Source organism: Gordionus sp. m RMFG-2023, chromosome 1, assembly GCF_954871325.1.
Source record: "Gordionus sp. m RMFG-2023 chromosome 1, tfGorSpeb1-WG-v2, whole genome shotgun sequence".
Classification (NCBI taxonomy): Eukaryota; Metazoa; Nematomorpha; class Gordioida; order Chordodea; family Parachordodidae; genus Gordionus; species Gordionus sp. m RMFG-2023.
In genome coordinates, this window is record NC_088775.1 from 46,649,156 (window position 1) to 46,665,224 (window position 16,069).

The following is a 16,069-nucleotide window of genomic DNA, read 5'->3' on the forward strand; positions in this document are numbered from 1 at the left end:
AGCCAAAATATATGAAATTTTGAATTTATATTCTAAGATATATTTGATGAAGCTACTGATGATTCCAGATCATAATAATTAACCGTTTTTATATAATATCAATTCTAGCAAGCCTTGGGTCTCATATACCCCACCGGAATATTGAAGGGTTAAATTGTAAATGATGACCAAATTACTAAAATAGATTTTACCTTTTTTTAAAAATAAAATTGACGAAATTTAAGCAACAGTTAATAATTAATCAATTTATTTCAAATATTTCTCATAGAAATTAATAAAATATTATATTCTCTAATATTTATAGTATATAAATAAAAAAATGCAAACGAATGAATATAAAGATGGCTTTTGTGACCAATATGAAATTAATATTTTAAAATGACAGTTTGTCAAGATCTCTATTCTAAATTACTGAATTGAAAAAGAAACCAGATATTAATTTTCTTAATGCTATAAGGCAAGCTCTTTTATATTATATTAACTTTATTTTGTATAATTCATTTTAATATAGAATTCCTAAAAGTGGTGTTAATAATACTATTTCATAAGGTCAAAAAGTTATGTATAATTATTAATAAATAACAATGATATATATTCTTCAACAAAACAATTTTATAAGAGGAATTTGGTCATAACAGATTTTTGAGATTCTTCTCAAATGTATGCATAACTAAACATTGACGTTATTCGATATGTATGCTTTTGAATTTTTCGTAATGATCTCTTTTAATCTATAAAAATGTTTAAAAAAATTGAAGATATGATTATTAATAAATATTAAAATGTATCTTTAATGTTACATTACAAGAAAAATCGTACTAAAATTCATTTTCACTTTTTCTCGTGTTAGTATAAATTATAACATGGGAAGATAAAAATTACCCTTCAACTCCATAGAGGGGTTGAGATATGGATCCGTAAAGGGATTAATAAATATTCTAGAAAAACTCATTAACATAAGTCATAAATAGCTTTATAAATTTTTGTGGATAATATAAATCCTGAGCTTTCCTACATATGCATTTTTAATTAGAAATATGAATTAATAAAATGGTATTTTTTATTTATTTAAAGTTGAAATTGGCATAAATTAGGTGGTTACCTTTAATTATAAAATTTAATAAACATAAATTTATTTCTCTAAAATGCTAAGGATTTAAAAACATTTTTTTTAAAATTATCACGAAGTTCAAATTGAGATACTTGGTATTTATATTTTATACTATTCTAAATGTTTGTCAATTATAGTGAATATTTACACTATTATCCAACATAACTTTTAAAAGATACATATCCCATAAGATGGATAGATCGAATAGCCAAAAATATTAACTCGCTGTTATGGGATCGTATTATCATTCAAATAACTTATAACATTTTTGATTAAATGTATAACCCTTTTGTTTTACTTATATATAATTTCGTATCAGGTCAAAGCGAAACTTTTATCGCGAATGTCGTTTATCGCGAAAAGTTTTTATAGCGAAGGTAAAATCGCGAAACCAATTCTGCGAATTTATCTCCGCGAAACATTTATAGCGAAGACAATTTCGCGAAACCTTAACCGTGAATTTATTAGAGCGAATACATTTTAGCGAAACATTTTACGCGAACACTTTACAGCGAATTTTTTATGGCGAATATGTTTGCGCTAAGTCATTATCGCTAACGCATTACCGCGAAACAATAAATATATTGCAAATGCATTTATTTAAAAGAAAACAACATATTATTTATTATTTGATGTTTTTTAATAAAAAATGATATGCTACAAATATTATTTTTGTTACAATTTATTAGTGATTTTCACGCCTAAGATTTTAAATAAAAAATATTTCTTGAAGTTCAAAAAGATTTTTGAACATATTTTGATAAAAATTTTTAATATTCTTTGTAAATATATTTTTTTTGAGGAATTCTTTTGTGAAATTTATTATAAATATACAATTTTTAAGTGAAATCTTTTAGTTTTTTTTATCATTTTTGTAAAATTATCTATTTCTTAAATATATTAAAAGAGGTGGGTTTTCTAAATAATTTTTTTTTAAATATTTATATTCAACTTATTTATGTTATTTTATATTATCCTTTTAAGGAAAATAATTTAATGTGACAATTGTTATAATCGTTATTTTATAACTTTTTGAATTTTTTTGACGTAATTGGGCTAAAATAAGTATTGCAAACATGTTTAAATAATATTTCAGTGAAGATGTACCCTAGATAAGTGACAATTGTCATAATCGTTATAAACTTTTTTGAAGCAAATGAGTAAAAATATAGATTGTAATGTTAAATAAAAATTTCACGAGGATGCACCATAGAAAGGTGACAATTGTCATAATCGTTAATTTTAAAATTATTTGAATTTTTTAGACGCAAATGGGCAAAAATATAAATTGCTTACATGTTAAAATAAAATTTCAGTGAAGATGTACCATAGATAAGTTACAATTGTCATAATCGTTGTTAGTAAGTTTATTTTGAATATTTTTGTTGGAAATGAAAATATAGATTGTAAACATGCTATATTAAAATTTCATGAAGATATACCATTGAAAAGTGACAATTTTTATAATCGTTATTTTTAAAGTTCTTTGATGTAATTGGGTTAAAATATAGATTATTTAACAATACTTATTTAAACAACCGATTTACGTCAAAAAAATTTAAAAATAACGATTATGATAATTTTAACTTTTATATGGTGTATCTTAATTAAAATTTTAATTTAACATGTTAAATATACACTACCGGCCATAAATGACTGCCCACCCTGCATTTTTACATAAAAAATTAATAACTTAAAACTTTTTCGCTTATTTGGGTAAAAGCGAATTGATTACTTAATTTAAGATGTCTAGACATGTTTAGAAATAAAAAACTAGAAATTTCTATAAATCTTTTTAGGAAATTTTAGCCTTTGAAAATAACATGTCAAAAATGACCAATTTGGTAAAATAGGGTTCATTAGTTTTTTTCAGCAACAATTTTAAGTTGCCCATTGTTTTTTGGAAGAAAGTTATTAATCACATTCTAATCTGCTTATTAATACCTATTTTTAATTATTTTAAAAAAAATTCCTAGATTTTTTTTGCTTTAAATCATTGTATTAAGAAACTTTCAGTCTTTATAAATATTTTAACGAACATTCGACCAAAATGATTAAAAGAAAAGAAATTTATATTCCAACTAAATACAAAATAATTAATTTCCACATAAGTGGTAAAAGTAATCGCCGAATTGCCAGAGAGTTAACCCTAGCTCGACGAAAAGTCGATTGTATACTTAAAAGATTACACAACAATAATACAATATCGAATCCAAAGAGGCCTGAAAGACCCCGCAAAACGACTTTAAGCTATGATAGGTATATAGCAAGGATAAGTAAACGCAATCGACGCCTTGTCGACTCAGAGATAGCTGCGGAGATTAATCTGACTAGGGAAAACCCGATAAGTGTCGGAGCTTTGAACTTTATGGTAGGGTAGCGGTTAAAAAACCACTTGAACAAAAAAAATAAACTCAAGCGATTAGACTGGACACGAAAACATCAATTTTGGACATCTGCCAACTGGTACCACGTCTTATGGAGTGATGAGTCAAAATTTGAAATCTTCGGTTCTAAAAGAAGGCAATTATCCGCCGCTCAGCTAGAGACTGCATAATTCCTACAGTCAAACTCGGGGGAGGGTCTGTTATGGTGGGGGGGGGGGGGTGCTTTGGTGCCGGGGCAACCGCCGACATTGTCAAAATTAAAGGAGTCCTTAACAAGGAGGGATACCAGCAAATCCTTGAGGACCATGTGATTTCATCAGGAAAGTGTTTGATCGAGAATAACTTTTTATTTCACAAGATAATGACCCAAAGCAACATCCAGGCTATTGCAAACATTATTTACAAAATCTACAACACGATATTCTCAAGTTGATGACTTGGCCATCCCACCCGATCTCAATCCAATCGAACTTTTATGGGATCACCTTGATCGACAAGCGCGAAAAAGCCCACTAACCTCTCATTCGCACCTTTGGGAAGTATTGCAGAGAGAATGGAACAATATCACTTCCAAATATTTAAAAATCTCATCGAAAGATTACCAAAATTTTTTGAAGCAATTATTAAGAATAAAGGTTGTCATATTGATGAGACCAAAATTTGATCTCAAATAATTGCTATGTCTTTTATTTTTTGTAATTTTATGCAATAATATGTAAACTTATAAATAAATTTGATAAACCTCATATTGTGTGTTATTTGTCTTATTTTAAGAAAAATGTTAAGAAAATGCAGGGTGGGCAATCATTTATGGCCGGTAGTGTACATATTATACCGTAAAAAAATCTAATATGTTTAAAAATACCGATTATGATAATTGTCATTTTTCCAAGGAACATCTTCAATAACGAATATAAAAATTGTCAGATTAAATTATTATCCTTAAAAAGATCATATAGATAAATAAGTTAAATAAAAATACTTTTAAAAAATATTATTTAGAAAACCAACCTCTTTTAATAAACTTAAAAAATAGATAATTTTACAAAAATGATAAAAAAACTATAAAAGATTTCACCTAAAAGATTGTTTATTTATAATAAAATTCACAAAAGAATTCCTCAAAAACGATTTAAAATTTTTATCAAAATATGTTTAAAAATCTTTTTGAACTTCTAAAAAAAATTTTTACTTAAAATTTTGGGCGTGTAAAATTCACTAATAAATTGTAACAAAAAATAATATTACAATAGTAGCATATCATTTTTTTTATTAAAAAAATATCAAATAAAAGAAATCCATTTTTCATTTCATAATATAATAATATAAATAAAAAATATATATCATATAATATGTTTATTTGTTGATAAATAAAATATTAACAATAAATAAAAATAAAATAAATTATTTTAATAAAAATAAAAAAATAATAATAGGCCGCGTTATAAAATAGTTTTCGCTATATTGTCTACGCGATTTACGTTTCGCGATATTGACTTCGCTATAAAATTTTCGCGATAAAAATTTCTCTCTAATGTATTCGCTTTAAAGGTTTCGCGATAAGAGTTTCGCTATAAAAAATTCGCGATAAGAGTTTCGCTATAAAAAATTCGCGATATTTGTTTCGCGGAAAAATATTCGTTAATGTGGATTCGCGATAAAAATTTTGCTATAAAATTCATTCGCGATAAACGACATTCGCGATAAAAGTTTCGCTGAATTGACATGGAACCATATAATTTGACTATTATAGTAAGTTAACCTCGTATTATAAAATATCTTTTTATTTATCATTATTCAAATTATATAATATATAAATATCGAAGTTATTTCGAGAATTATTAATATATAATTATTATATAATTTTAATAAAAAGTTATAAACCATTTAATATTATGAGATATGAAGCTTAATATCACTCGCATATGGCAGTTGTGGAGGGACAAAAAATATTTTTAATAAATAATTAACAAAAAATGTTTCAAATAATTATTCATAAGTTTTATCAAGGATGCATGGCGAGGGGGGCTACGCCTCCCCGTTATTTTTTTTGATTTTAAGTCTCTCTCAAAATTTTGAGGAGAAGCTAAGCCCCCCCCCCCTTAAAAAATCATTAAAATTTTTCCAGTTAAATTTCTCTTTCAATAATTAAAATTTTTATATAGTCAAAATCTTTTTCATAAATATTTTCATTTTTATAAAAATTTTATGTCGTTGCTGTTTCTGCTTTATTTAAAGTATGGAAGATGTGAATTCCATTTTTCACAGGTTTTGAGCCAACTCTAAAAGGGAATTGGAATTTTTAAGCGAAAACTATCAAGCATCACTCGTGGTTTATATAAGGATAGCTAAATCTTGAAAATAATATAGTCTTACCTCAGTGTTAACAAATTCTTTCGACTGTTAGGATTGAACCGATTTAGAAATCCTAAAGGCATGAGTTAGTCGAAATTTAACAAAATCCTTTAAGTGTTTAAATGGGAATTTCAAAATTCTCTAATAGGTAGATTGTTAATAGTTAGGATTAATCAATCTTTGAAGCATATACATATAATAAATTGGGATTTTTTTATAAAGTTCTTTGGGGTCCTTTTTACAATGAACCATTTTTTAATGATTGACTGATATTTAAAAAAATAATATCATTAGGAAAATGTTGACATTAAAATATTAAAAGCGTCTATATGACTGAAAATTTATTAAAAGCAACTCCCTTCCAAAATCTACCCCTGCCCCCCTACCCAAAAATAACTCCCACCAATACTAATTTAATAAATCTTATAATGAGCCATCAGTAATAACTTTCACACAATTCTAAAACTCTTTCAGGCCTCATGATTATTTAGACCAGGAATAACAAGTAAACTTTAGTTTGTAATAATCAATTCGTTGTTTCTAAAGGTATTATAAATATTAGCCACAAGCGTTTATATCAACCTATACTACGATGTTATATGTTAATGAATTAGAAATAAATATCTATTAATAAATTTTAATTTTTTTATCTTTAAACGACAAATAGTGAGTATTTACTTAGCCCCCCTTCCTTGAATACCTTGCCCCTACCCTCCTTCAAAAAAATTAGAGGTAAATGGCTCCTTCCTTTAGTGTAGACGTTGTATGTAATATTTACGGATGTCGCTCGATTCAGAAATTACACTTTTATTTTAAATATACCATTAAAATAAAATCCAAAACTTGTAAGAATATAGACCAATTTATAATTACTCTAAAAAATACACGCAGTCCTTAATGGATAACTTTGAAAAAGAGGGTAAAATGTTTTGAATAAATTTCAATTATATTATTATTTTTTTAGAAATTCTTTCAGATATTTATTCAAAAAGAAAATTGGCCTAAGAAAAAATGCGAGATTTGGCGAGAAGCAATAAAGAATCTGCCAAAGATTCAAAATAAATGAATATGAAAATGATGGGCTTCGACAATATATAGTTGAAGATATTCCTAATGATAAATTTAAAAAATTCCTTAATTCTGTTGATAATTTATCCTGTAGTACTGCAGAATATGAAAGTTTTTCATCTTATGATTTTGATGATGGTAGATAATCGAGCGAGTTTAAAGAGTAAATAATTTGTCAAATTTAATTTTCATAAATATTAATGGATCTTCGTCCAGATCCATGTATCAAAATATGGAAAATAAATCATTGTGGGGAATGAAATCTTTTCAAAGAAAATTACAGCTTAAAGAAAACGCGGAAATGAAAGATATATGGATTTTTTTAAAATTCATATTTATATATTTTTTTAATTTCTATAGATATCGGTGGTATTTTGTTACCTTATTTTTAAAATATAATATAAATAAAAAATTTATTCATATTCGTAATATAAAAAAATCGATTTGATATATATCAAAAACCGTAGCTCCCCCCCCTCCGCCAAAATTTAAGCGATTATTGCTATGGGCCCTACGTACTCCTAAGTGATAAAAGACATCTAATATTTAGTAAGATTCGATTTTTTCGGTTATACTTTTTGCAAAAAATTTTTTTATGAAAAATGTCATTTAAGAGATCTTGTAGTGATAACGGCGTTATTATTTTTATAATTGTTACAGTTTGCAATGTTTTTGCCAGATTTTATAGCTAAATTCTCAACTATTTAATATGGGTTCAATCCCAATAGGGTTATTATATTATTTTTATGTTTTATCATTCATTCATTTTTAGTTTATGAGCATTTTTTTTCTCCTCTTTTTCACCTTTTCTGGTGGTAAACTCCTTCAATATCTATCCCCACTTTATTATTCATACAATCTCTTTTATCTAATTTATACTTCTTCATATTGGCTCTAACTTTATGGCCCCATTGAAGTTTTGGCCTTCCACTTTTACGTTTGCCCATCTCTTCCAAACTCTCAACCTTATTTCCTATGTAATTCATAGGCCTTCTTCTCATTGTGTGCCCATACCACCTAAGTCTGTTTACCATTATCTTAGTCTTAATGGGCACTACCTTTAAACTTCCTAGTATTCCTGCGCACTTCATCCTTTCTTGTTACCCCAGCAATCATCCTCAGCCTTCTCATCTCCATAGTTTATAGACTTCTCTCGTCTGATTCTTTGGTTGGCCATTTCCGAACTATATAGAATAGTTGGTTGTACTATGGAACTGTAACCCTTCAATTTGTGTGGGATTCTTTTGTCAAAGAGCACTCCAGATAAATATCTCCACTTTAACCACCCTTGATTAATTTTACTCTTTATTTCTTTCTCTATTGTGTCGTTTGTTTGTTTAGTGGAGCCCAAATATTTGCAGTTTTCAATTGAGACCATTGCGACTAATTTTTAATTATAGGATGATTTGTCAAAGAATGAGATTTTTAGATTATTTATGCTTTTGTACTCATTATCATAAGGTCGCGTTCTAATATTATTGTGACCAGTATATGTTAATGATGTTGAAGGTGGTAAGAAAATATTTTTAAAATTAGATTAAATGTTAAACACTTGAAATTTAAATTACCTGCAATGTAACGCATGTAAGTCCACCACGGGGACTAGGTATATTTCCTATAATTTTCCAATCATTCATAGCCTCGTCATATTCCTCGATAGAATCGTGATATCTAAAATAATATTTTCGTATTTATAACAAAAGAAATACATTACTACGGGAGAGATTCGGGGGCCCAGTCTCTCCAATAAACCTCAAGGACCTCCTTCCCCCGGATTAAAAAAAATGCATTCCTAGCAATTAAAGTAAAATATTATTAAAAATTGACCGGTAATACATAATTAGTATTTTAGCACAATCTATTTATCTAAATATACTATAATATAGGTGAACAAATTTATTCTATTGCTAGCTAATAATTATATTCTAAAAATACTTATAATATGCCCATAGTTTGTTCATGCTAGAAACTTTATTTGTGTTGTATATATAAATTGATTTATGGATAGATTAATTTCAAATGTATATTTTATTCGCATTAAAAATTTATATACAATTCTAAATCATATTAAAACGCCGGATGTTAAATGTATTAATATTGATCAATAATTATGAGATTATTTATATCAAAATGAATGCCATTAACGTTCTAGAAACCAAGATGATCGCCATTTCAGCTTTAATACTAGATTAAGTCCTTTAACAAGCTAATGACTGACTTAATTCTTCTTAGGCAGAGTTCGAATAATTAAACGTTTTTCTTTTAAAAAAATTCTCAATTAACCCTGTTCATCAAATCCTATTTATAGGTCTATGCAGTCTTTATCTTCTTTGTATATATTAATGCCCAGACATTTTCTCGATAAAGCTAAACAGTTGCCTGATAAAAATTTATTGATCGATTTTGATGTATGGCATAGTTCATTTTCTTGTTGAAAATAAATCCCCTAACCATAAACTAATATAAATGAGCACTTTCGATAAAAAAATCTTAATAATTTGATAAATTTATACTTCCGTCGACAAAATATATGTTTGTTATAAAAATTGTTGAAAATTATGGCCCTTTTATGACAGCCTTTTGAAGGTTTCATCTAGCTTTACTATTATAAAATTCTTTAAATATGAATACTCAAGCTCAAATCTGTCTTCATCCTGAAAATTATATGCATATATTTTGATTCATCCTAGGATTGATGCTTTTTTGGTTTTGCTGTATCAACAAATGCCTTTTCTTAACCTTAAAAATGAGAGAATTCGACAACATGCAATAAATTCCACTCAGGTGTAATTGACAGGTACATGATTGTTTATTTTTAGTGAACGCGTTCGTGAACGAAGTTTGATTTTTTGAAAAAGATGATGAACGGCGTTCCTTTTATTTTTGACGAACTTTGTTTAACGTTCGTTCAATTTTAAAAACACTTTATTTTTATTTATTTGAAATATTTAATATTAATACGAATTTCTTATGTTTTATAATCAACTGTTTTTCCTTTTTCACATTTCAATTTTTTTTAACACGCCATTATAGTTTATTAATTTGGATAATATTGTTTATATTTTAATTTAATAGATTAGCATGGATGTTATTTCATCATCATCATCATCTTACATAATGGCCCAAATATGATAAATATTTTACAGTAACATGCTATATTGAAGGAACTAATTCAATACTTATCATAGTAAAATGTGCCCAAAAAAATTTATCAGTTTCAAAATCTTCATGTTCCAATTTAAAACAACATTTGATTCTAATATTAATTATTTTATATAATATTATATTTATATAACTAAGCAAAGTCATTAAATTTGAAGAAAAAATGCATTTGGGCTACTTGACATCAACGATAACGATAGTTATTTTAAAATTTAAAAAATTAGTGGCCTAAAATATGGTCAGCCATTTATAGACTAAATATTAAATGGGATTAATAAAAATTATTAAACCTAAGGCTATCAAATCAATTATACATATATTTTATTTTTTTTAATGATTTGAACCTATATATGATGATCAATAAGTTCTTTTTGCAATTATACATCCAGTATTCAAGCTTCTGGCCATGGATTAAACTTCCACAGAACGAACCTATAAAAAATAAACTTATAGCTTTATTGAACAAATGCATTGAAAACCCTAATGATAATGCAAGAACTGTTAATTTCGAGTCCTTTTTTTGACGAGTAAGTAATGAATGGATTGGAGGAAGATAACTTATCTCAATTTTTTGAGGCAAAGGACAAAACAATAAATGTTTTTAATAAATTCCCCCACGTTGAAAGAGTTGTTTATTAAGTATAATACCGCAATTCCCTCATCTGCCCCTGTAGAGCGCGTTTTTTAACATAGCTAATGCCGTATTAACTGCCAAGCGTTTCTGTCTACCAGATGAAATTTTTTAAAACAATTGTTAATAAAAATTAATAAGAAAATTTTTTTATAAATAAATATTCGCTATATTATTTTGTATTTATAATTATTTTATCAAAATAAAACTATATTATTTTTTAACATGTCTAATATATAGTGTTAAAAAATATAAGATATTAATTTATATTAAATTAAATTTTTAAAAAAATTTATCATAAAATTTTGAACGAATGTGAACGCGTTCCTTTTTTTTAATAAAGTGAACGTGTTCGATTATTGTCAATGAACGTTGAACGCGTTCGATTTTTTTAGAAATGTTTATAGCACTTTTTATTTTCCTTCAATACATTTTTAAACATCTCAAATCACGTTGAGTTGTAAAACTTTTCCTGCTTCTTTTTTGCGGAGGACTGTTAGCCTGATTATTTATGGATCTATATATGATATCACGAATAGTTTCATGACTAACCAATAAAATATTTTTAGATTTGGGTTTTTTTGATTTAAAGGAATTGCGCATAGCATTATTTAATCAAAATGTAACTTTAAAAATTATTTAAAACGCAAAACAATCGATTATGTAAATATAAAACATGAAAATAGAATAGAGCGAATTATAACTTATCTCAAAAATTCGTAAATTTATGTAAGGCGCTCAAAATTTACGATATTAAAATGGCATTCATTTTAATCTGTATACTCTTTACTAAATTTTAAATATTATTAATAATTATTGATTAATTACTCTTAATATAATAGATATATTTGTAAAAAAATAGTATATATATGCATATACATTTGTATAAAATGTATCTGTATTTACATGTGTTTGTATGATATACCTCTGGATCTCACAAAAGATCCCAAGTAATTTTTATAACCAACGCTAACCCAGATCGAAATTTTTAATTTTAATTATAGTTCCCTTTTAGGAATTGGATAATTTTAATATAAATATTTTTACTATATTTTATTGTTCGTTTTAAAAAAACATATTTGTTATTTTTAAACATTTCTTAGTTTTGACCTGCACATAATAATTTTTTAAAATTAATAAATTAGAATATAAAAAATTAAAATAATTTATTAAATCTTATTTGATACCGGTATTTTAGTGAATTAAGATATTATTTTAAAAATTAATAAGTTAATATAAAAGCATTGATCTCAGAAGGGATGGCCAAAGGGATGTTCAATGATCCTAAATTAAATTTGAGCAACCCAAAATTAAAAACTTGAATTTTTTTTAATTCAATACCTACATTATTTTTTAAAAAAAATGAGTAACCCTAAATTAAAAAAGTAGCTTCTCTAAATGATCAGAGCCAGTCATACCACTGAATAAAAGTTTTAAAAAATCCGGCTCTACTATTTAAAAATACTTTCTTTAAGCATGCTTTGGTCTCGGCTAACTGAAAGACCAGAGCAACGCTACTTATAGTAATAATTAGTCTTCACTTAATATACATAAACCTACAACAAATAGGAGTGTATCGATTAGTTATCTGCATCGGGCCTAATTTTTCAAACCCGGCCCGGCCCGAAATTTTTTTTATAAAGTTTTGCCTGGCCCGGCCCGAATTTATTTAAATATAGAAATTAATTTTTATAATTACTCAAAATAAACGATATATGTTATTTGGCGTCTACTTTCTATAAATAAAATCACATATTTTTATTTTACATAAAAAATTCAACAGAAAATTGATAAATTTAGATATATTTTAAAAATTTCTAAGACCCAACCCGGCCCGAATTTTCTTTTAAATTTTTAGTTCGGGCCGGACCTACTTTTGCAGATATCTAGTACCGACACTACATTTTGGAGGCCGCTCCGATAATAAATTGATATGGTCGATTACCGATCCGATATTACCTATCTGAGTTGTTCGTTATGCTATTTAATATTCTTTAATTATTATGATTGTGCCATAACATAAGTCATTCAAAATATTCTATTAACAAATTCTGATTAACTTATCATTTTAAGCTTATTTATTCAATTATATTGATCAATCAATGTAAAAGTATTTAATATTATTTATTTTTATATAGTAAAATTGTAATATTTATTGCTGAAATGTTACTATCATGTAGAAAGTTATTATTCATAATCAATAAAAATTATTAAATTTTTTAGAAGAAAAAGTTTTAAAATCAAAAATAAATTATGTATTTTTATTATTTTTTATAATATTTTCAAATTTTTTTGTTATTTTTTTAAAAAAAATTGTCACTTCAATTATGTTAAAATGTTCTTAAATTATAAAGATATTTTCTTAGATATTAATAAATTTTAAAAGATATTTTCTTAGATATTAAAAAATTTAAAAGATATTTTATAGGATCTGATGGGAAAATTTAAAAATATCTGCCGATCGATATTTTAAAAAAGGGGAAAGATCGAATCCGATAAAAAAAATATCGGACTTCCCAAAATGGTAAGATTCCAGAAAATTAAGAACATATTAAAGAGTCACGAAAATATAATTTTATATATAGTAAATACTTTTCCCAATTTTCTTCCCCACCAAACATGTAAATTTTTCCACAAGCGGAAGCAACCCCTGCTCTAGCCCTTTTTTCCTTCATGTCCGAGACTATTGAGGTAACCCATTCGTTTTTGAGAATATCGAAACACTCAACCGTGTTTGAGATATTGTTTAAAGATGTGTAACCACCTTATAATCCGTTTATATTTCATATTCATTAATTCCTTTATATTTCATATTCTTAAAATAAGATATTCTTTATGCCTATACATATTATTTCTAATCATTGAATGTTTATCATTTATTTTATATTGCCGGTTTTGATTTATAACTAATTAATTTCATTTTAATTCTTATAAATCCTAGTTGTCTTGATAACCTCTATTGAATAATTAGATATCCACATTTCAAAAAAATAGCAAAAACCTGTAGAAAAATAAATATTACAACCCATATGAAAATATCCTGCTATGCCACTGATAAGTTGGATATCATTGGTTAAAATTATTACTGAAAACAAATTAAATTTTGAATATAACATCACATATAATAAAATAAAGAAGTCTATCAGGCTGTTATTTGTTTATTCTTAAATCTAGCATTTAATTTGAGTAGCATTCAATATACAATTAAAACTATAGTAATATGTGGTTTGTTACCGATCAAGTAGATTTTATCGTTTAGGATGGAGGCGGAAGATGCAAATTTGGGAACAGGCATATCAGGCAGATTCGTCCATTTGTTAACCTTCGGATCGTACATATAAAAATAACTGCTGCAAGAGTTACCTTTCGATTTAGCACCACCTATTTACAGTCATAATATGTATCTATAGTAAAAAATTTTGTGGTATTATTTTAGTTTTATCGCTTCATCAAATAATCTACCATTCCTCCTTAACAATACCTACTCCCCAACATTATTTTTGCTCCTTTCCTTTATTTTTTTCAACTTTAATTACTTTTGATTTCTCCTTAATCATAATTTTACAATCAACGACATTGAAAATTATTTATCTTTTAATATATATAACGCTGCATATTAAATCACAAAGAAATAATTGCACGAAAAAAAATAGTTAATAAATTTTCTGCAAAACTAAATAGTAATTATTTATGGAACTGTGTCGGTGAATAAAAAATGCAATCTATTTTTATCATAATTAAATAATTCCCTATAGTGACCTGCAAAATCAAAATTATCGGCTAAAGCCTTCCCATGGCCCTGTAGCAAAAAAAAAATAGATTTAGACCTGACCCATGCTCGAATTTTTAAAAAATAGGAAAAAATCTCAAGCTCAAAATGTTATGCATTAACTAGATATTCAGAATAACTTTGATAATTTAATGATGTTTATCTATTTTGTTCTATTTATTTAAAATATAAGAAAGTGAATGTAAATATTAAACTTTTCTTATTTATTCATTTTATAATTGTGATATTCAATCAGGTAAAAAAAGGGAGCTATAGGAAATAAACGTTAAAATTTTTCGGGTTACGAGGTGAGTTGGTCCTATATCTTATTGATTCTACCTCCGATCAAACAAATTTATTTATTTTTTTGGTAGGGATGTACCGAGATTTTTTATCGGATTGGTTAGGGCCGATATTTCGTCCTTTTAAAAATATGTAGATAATTGTATATTTGAAAAATAAAATGTTTATAAAATTTAAAAAAAAGTTATATCTAAACAAACCATTTATTTTTATATATAAAATCGAAAACCATTTCTATGTTTATTTAAAAAAATAATGAATAATAATTTATAAACATTCTGCCATAATTATTCTAAAAGTGTGCGATAATTTATTTTTAAATAATCTTTTCTTTTGGTTTGTTTCCGGGGTCCCAAAGTAACTTTTTTAAATTTTACATTTTCACTTAATATAAATTCTAAATGATAAAAAAATCTCCATTTTATCATATATATAAATATTGACAATCACTATGTTAATTTAATATTCTAAATTTAATTTTTAAATGATACTGTGGACCTGGGGAAGGTATTAGCGGGGTGCGTCTTTTCCTTTTACATACATTCATTAAAATATTGGTTCTGATTTTGTAAAATGGTTCGAACATATATTAGAAAAACTAACAAAGAAAATAATGATAATCAAAAGGCAAGTATTCTTCAAATGCTGAAAGATAAGATACCTTTGACAGTTATAACCATGAATACGAATTTAAGTTATGGGAGGTATATTTATATATTTAAATTAGTATATATTTAAGAAACTAAGCATTAAGAGGTATAATAAATTGTTAAAAAGGAATGAAGATTTTCAAGAGCGATATCTTCACAGATCTTTCTCCTATTCAAGAAGCTAAATTAACAGATTATTTAATTAAAGGATCAAGATTATTTTCAGGATTATGCCCTAAACAAGTATTTTAATCCTTTGTTATATCATATATCTCTGTAAAATGAATTTTTTTATAATCTTTAAATTTATGCCATGGTATTTCTTTAGTTAAATAATAATAAACTTGAGAAAATTTTTTTAAATTATTTACATTATATGTTAATGAAACATCTTTATTAATTTTAAAATACTTTAAAGTAAGAATTTAACTTATACATTAGAATGATATTTATTTAAGTGTGTGTGATATATATGTAAATAAAATGATGCTGCCATTTATGTATAAAATGATGCTGCCATGTATATATATTAATTTTAAAATGATACTGCCATGTATATATATTAATTTTAAAATGATACTGCCATGTATATATATTAATTTTAAAATGATGCTGCCATGTATTAATATTAAT

The 16,069-nt window shown here is 25.9% G+C and overlaps 1 protein-coding gene across 1 annotated transcript in view; it reads right to left on the reverse strand.

The window, feature by feature from the left end:
• Positions 1-522: 522 nt before the first annotated feature.
• The window catches only part of LOC135931455 (kelch-like protein diablo), an 85,526-nt gene continuing 69,979 nt past the window's right edge, over positions 523-16,069 (reverse strand). The window contains exons 9-12 of the mRNA XM_065468581.1: positions 13,949-14,095; positions 13,307-13,478; positions 8,490-8,592; positions 523-731 (exon numbers count right to left, since the gene is read on the reverse strand). Of these exons, the coding sequence (XP_065324653.1) occupies positions 684-731; positions 8,490-8,592; positions 13,307-13,478; positions 13,949-14,095 (470 nt within the window). The 3' untranslated portion in view covers positions 523-683. The remainder of the gene's footprint in view (positions 732-8,489; positions 8,593-13,306; positions 13,479-13,948; positions 14,096-16,069) is intronic.